General features: G+C 43.7%; 1 protein-coding gene across 1 annotated transcript in view; it reads left to right on the top strand.

The window, feature by feature from the left end:
• The first annotated feature begins 207 nt into the window (after positions 1–207).
• Positions 208–6000, top strand: part of LOC121555894 (metaxin-2) — a 29472-nt gene continuing 23679 nt past the window's right edge. Inside the window, exons 1-3 of the mRNA XM_045215057.1 lie at positions 208–343; positions 5238–5285; positions 5809–5855. Coding sequence (XP_045070992.1) covers positions 304–343; positions 5238–5285; positions 5809–5855 — 135 coding nt within the window. The 5' untranslated portion in view covers positions 208–303. The remainder of the gene's footprint in view (positions 344–5237; positions 5286–5808; positions 5856–6000) is intronic.

Here is a 6000-nt window from a genome sequence, read left to right as displayed (position 1 = left end):
GGGCAGAGAGGAGGTTTTGTCCTATACATCGCCTCCTTTTCCCCGATACTGGTTCAGGCTGCAGCTAACCCCTTCTCAGATCCTAGGTCAGCATTCCTACTCTGAGTGTGGATATGGTCCCAGATCAGAGGGATGTGTAGGCAGAACGATTGTTATTGAACTAAAGTTGGAACAGGAAAAACTGGCGCGACGTACCACTGCGTCTGACGTCATCTTTAGTACTCTACGCTAAGCGTGCCCTTAACCTTGTTTGCTACATTTTATTTTACACCATTCTGGATTTATTTTCTGTCCGATTTCATCATGTCTCTTGCTGCAGAGGCATTCGTCTCCCAGATAGCAGGTAATGTGTGTAATCTGTGTTCTGCAACATAAAGCTAACGTCATTAGGATTCGTTTTGCTGTTAGCTAGCATCAGATGCTAGCTAAGCTAGCCATTAGCTAGCTGTGGAAAGCTTCCCTTTTGTCTGTGGCTTCACTGACAAATGAGGTAGCTAGCTAGCTAGCTAGCTTATCATATTAAACGACACTGAACGAAAATATAAACGCAACATGTAAAATGTTGGTCCCATGTTTCATGAGCTGAAATAAAAGATCCCAGAAATGTTCCATACGCACAAAAAGCGTATTTGTCTCATTTTGTGCACAAATTTGTTTACATCCCTGTCATTGAGCATTTCTCATTTGCCAAGATAATCCATCCACCTGACAGGTGTGGCAAATCAAGAAGCTGATTAAACAGCATGATCATTACACAGGTGCAATTTGTGCTAGGGATAATAAAAAAACACTCTAAAATGTGCAGTTTTGTCACACAACACAATGCCACAGATGTCTCAAGTTCTGAGGGAGCGTGCAATTGGCATGCTGATTGCAGGAATGTCCACCTGAGTTGTTGACAGACAATTGAATGTTTATTTCTCTACCATAAACCTCCAATGTCGTTTTAGAGAATTTGGCAGTGTGTCCAACCGGCCTCACAACCGCAGACCACATGTATGGCATGGCGTAGTGTGGGCGAGCGGTTTGCAGATGTCAACGTTGTGAACAGAGTGCTCCATAGTGGCAGTGGGGTTATGGTATGGGCAGGCTTAAGCTACAGACAACGAACACAATGGCAATTTGAATGCACAGAGATACCGTGACGAGATCCTGAGGCCTATTGTCATGCCATTCATCCGCCGCCATCACCTCATATTTCAGCATGATAATGCACGGCCCCATGTCACAAGGATCTGTACACAATTCCTGGAAGCTGATAATGTCCCAGTTCTTCCATGGTTGTGGATCGACGTGTATAACAGCGTGTTCCAGTTCCCGCCAATATGGGCTACCTCGTGGCACAGCGGTCTAAGGCACTGCATCTCAGTGCTTGGCACTGCACTACAGATCCCCTGGTTCGATTCCAGGCTGTATCACAACCGGCCGTAATTGGTAGTCCCATAGGGCGGCGCACAATTGGCCCAGCGTCGTCCGGGTTTTGCCGGTGTAGGCCGTTATTGAAAATAAGAATTTGTTCTTAACTGACTAGTTAAAAATATCCAGTAACTTTGCACAGCCATTGAAGTGTCAATCAACAGCATGATCAACTCTATGCGAAGGAGATGTTGTGCTGCATGAGGCAAATGGTGATCTAGGGCTGTCCCCGACAAAAATCAAATCTTGGTCGACGAGAGTCATCCTGTTCTTTCGACCAACATATTTTTCTATATATAAACAGACACACCCTATGTGTTTGAATAAAAGCAACTACAAACAGTGCATTCGGAAAGTATTCAGACCACTTGACTTTTTCCACATTTTGTTACGTTACAGCCTTATTCTAAAATGGATTAAATTGTTTATTTTCCTCATCAGTCTACACACAATACTCCATAATGACAAAGCAAAAACAGGTTTTTAGAAATTTTTGCAAATGTATTAAGAAATAAAAAACGTATCACATTTACGTAAATATTCAGACCCTTTTACTCAGTACTGTGTTGAAGCACCTTTGGCAGCGATTACAGCCTTGAGTCTTCTTGGGTATGACGCTACAAGCTTGGCACACCTGTATTTGGAGCATTTCTCCCATTCCTCTCTGCAGATCCTCTCAAGCTCTGTCAGGTTGGAATGGGAGCGTCGCTGCACATCTATTTTCAGATCTCTCCAGATGTTAGATCAGGTTCAAGTCCGGGCTCTGGCTGGGCCATTCGAGGACATTCAGAGACTTGTCCCGAAGCCACTCCTGCGTTGTCTTGGCTGTGTGCTTAGGGTTGTTGTCCTGTTGGAAGGTGAACCTTCACCCAAGTCTGAGGTCATGAGCGCTCTGGAGCAGGTTTTCATCAAGTATCTCTCTGTACTTTGCTTCGTTCATCTTTGCCTCGATCCTGACTAGTCTCCCAGTCCCTGCCACTGAAAAACATCCCCACATTGATGCTGCCACTACCATGCTTCACCATAGAGATGGTGCCAGGTTTCTTCCAGACTAGGCATTCAGGCCAAAGAGTTCAATCTTAGTTTCATCAGACCAGAGAATCTTGTATCTCATGGTCTGAGTCCTTTAGGTTCCTTTTGGCAAACTCCAAGTGGGCTGTCACGTGCCTTTTACTGAGGAGTGGCTTCCGTCTGGCCACTCTACCATAACTGCCTAATTGGTGGAGTACTGCAGAGATGGTTGTCCTTCTGGAAGGTTCTCCCATCTCCACAGAGGAATTCTAGAGCTCTGTCAGAGTGACCATCGGGTTCTTGGTCACCTTCCTGACCAAGGCCCTTCTCACCTGATTGCTCAGTTTGGCTGGGCGGCCAGCTCTAGGAAAAGTCTTGGTGGTTCCAAACTTCTTCCATTTAAGAATGGAGGCCATTGTGTTCTTGGGGACCTTCAATGCTGCATAATTTATTTGAAACCTTTCCCCAGATCTGTGCCTTGACACAATCCTGACTCTGAGCTCTACGAACAATTCCTTCGACCTCATGGCTTGGTTTTTGCTCTGACATGCACTGTCAAATGTGGGACCTTATGTAGATACTTGTGTATCTTTCCAAATCATGTCCAATCAATTTAATTTACCACAGGTGGACTCCAATCAAGTTGTAGAAACATCTCAAGGATGATCAATGGAAACAGGATGCACCTGAGCTCAATTTCGAGTCTCATAGCAAAGGGTCTGAATACCTACTTAAATAAGGTATTTCTGTTTTTTATTTTCTATACCGGCTATTCCCAAACCGGTGTACAATGCCGTCGGGGGTACGCCAAATAAAAATGTGATTCACATTTTCAAACAGTCCATTTAGATTTTCCAACGGTGCTATACTTTTCGTTTTTTCTCGCCTGAGTAGCCTCGTTTCGCTGCCAAAAATCAAATTAAACCATCTAGTGTTCAGCGAAATAATAACACAAAGTCAAATACAGGTAGCCTTGTCAAATAATTAACATCCAATCACATTAACCGTTACTAATGCAAATGAACTCAAGCTTACAGACAATGTCAAATGTGATGTAGCGAAGCACCTGAATGAGCTGGGTGCGCAATTACATTTACATTACATTTACGTCATTTAGCAGACGCTCTTATCCAGAGCGACTTACAGTTAGTGAGTGCATACATTATTCTTTTTTCATACTGGCCCCCCGTGGGAATCGAACCCACAACCCTGGCGTTGCAAACGCCATGCTCTACCAACTGAGCTACATCCCATTACGCAGGTACTTTCCCGAAACGGACGACACAAACAACTGGATTCATTATCCCTTTCATGCCCTGCCTCCAGTCCACTTACCGATATCTGAACAAGAGAGCCTCATTGAAATTGCAGCAAGCGTTTCTGTGAAAATTGAATTTAATCAGAAGCCACTGCCAGATTTCTGGATAGGGCTGCGCTGAGAGTATCCTGCCTTGGCAAATCGCGCTGTTAAGACACTGATGCCCTTTGCAACCACGTACCTATGTGAGAGTGGATTCTCGGCCCTCACAAACATTACAACTTAGCCCTTAACCAACAATGCAGTTTTAAGAAAATAGTTTAGAAAATATTTACTAAATAAACTAAAGTTTCAAAAAAAAGATTAAAAGAAGTTTCAAAATAAATTAACAATTTTGAGGCTATATACAGGTGGTACCGGTACTGAGTCAATTTGCGGGGGTTACAGGTTAGTCGGTAATTTGTACATGTAGGTAGGGGTAAAGTGACTATGCATAGATAATAAACAGCGAGTAGCAGCAGTGTAAAAACAAAAGGGGGGGGTCAATGCAAATAGTCCGGGTGGCCATAGCAGGTGGGATATGTAGCTAGCTAGCTAGGACACCGGTAGACAGTGTCCTTCGCCCCCGCCTGTTGGGCACTGCGTTCCCACAGTTCTGTTAACGATGACGAGGGCAGGTGTTCAGCTGGCGGGAGCGAAGGACACTGTGCTAGCTATCAGGTGGGAGGCGGGGGCGACACCGGTAGCTAACTAGGCAGGCGATGAAATTATATAATGTGTCAACTTTGCTCGCTCTGCACGCTGCTCCAAATGTACAAATGTAACAACAGAAGACTCATCAGGGTCTGCATCCCCGCTCACCATTACGGCTAAATTATATTTTAAAAACTGATGGATGAATAAATGCACAGGAAGAGCGGACGTAGAGAAGCAGGCGAGTGATGGCTGGACGGGGATGCGGCTGGCTAATCAAAGCTGCCACACGAGATGTGCGTGAAAGTGAAGTGGACATTATTGGGCTGGTACATACAAGACTAGTTGCAGATGGTTTTTTTTTTTTTTTTTCACGGCATAGATATTTTTTTTTCAACATAATTTACAAACATTTTATAACAGGCGCCAGCTGGTTCTTTAGCTCGGTAGGGCCAATGCTTAAGGTGCATTACCAGCGCTTTGAAAAGTTGGTTTAATAATACTTTACTGTGGATATATTGTCTCATATCTTGCCACATAAGGACAAACCATGCAGACAACCGGTAGAGTAAGTTCAAATGTAATTTTATTCAACATTCTGGGTTGTAGAGGACCTGAGAGGATCATTTCCAGAATAAACGGTGTAATGTCCCAGACGTTGGTGGTCTGATCCCCAGGCAATGTTCTACTAGCCCTCTGAAATTCAATCATCCTCACAGGAACATTTTATATGATGCTGCCTTTCAGATTGGCTTAAGCTCAAAAGTCATCATGTCACAACAGTGTCACTGTTCTGCAACCTGACAAACTCCTCAATGTGACCTTTTGCCAATGCTCTCCTGCATATGTTTTCCCACAGCTGCGGAGCCATGGCCTGAAAATGCCACCTTGTATCAGCCTCTGAGAGGTAAGCCATTCATTCACTCTGCACTTTACAGAGACAAAACTGTTCATATACCTACTTCCGCATTTACATTGTTAAGTCATGTATTGTAGTCCCCTGTAGCTCGGTAGAGCATGGCGCTTGCAACGCCAGGGTTGTGGGTTCGTTTCCCACGGGGGGCCAGTATGAAAAATGTATGCACTCACTAACTGTAAGTCGCTCTGGATAAGAGCGTCTGCTAAATGACTAAAATCTAAATAATGCTAAAGTTGTTACTTAATTAATTAGTTTTTAGTTTAGGCTTAAGCCCTAAACCCTACAATATTGTGCACTACTAGTACACTGCTAACCATAGTCTTCAAGTCAATAAAAGTTATTTGATGTAATGTTGAGGAAAATTATGTTAATGTCTCGGAGAGGAATATAGGATTAAGAATTGTAAAACTGTTTGAGCCATAGGTATCTGCATTTAGCCAAATTGCAGTGTATCTTGTCACTTTATAATGTGCGAATGCATGTCTGTCTGTTGGCCTGTTTGTTTTTTCAGAGGACCAGATACTACTGTCAGATTGTGCATCATCACTTGCTGTACAGGTAAGATCATGTTTATGCCTTTGCCATAGCCAAATAGGATGTGAAACCAAGAGTTGGCTTGTTGGTATTAGCCGTTACACAAACAAATGTTGCGTTGTGGTATAGGCTAGGCCAACTTAAAAGACCATACAGTACATGGGTCCCG

Source organism: Coregonus clupeaformis, unplaced genomic scaffold (genome assembly GCF_020615455.1).
Source record: "Coregonus clupeaformis isolate EN_2021a unplaced genomic scaffold, ASM2061545v1 scaf0360, whole genome shotgun sequence".
Classification (NCBI taxonomy): Eukaryota; Metazoa; Chordata; class Actinopteri; order Salmoniformes; family Salmonidae; genus Coregonus; species Coregonus clupeaformis.
Note: the sequence above shows the minus strand (reverse complement) of the source record. Positions and strands in the feature narration are given on the sequence as shown.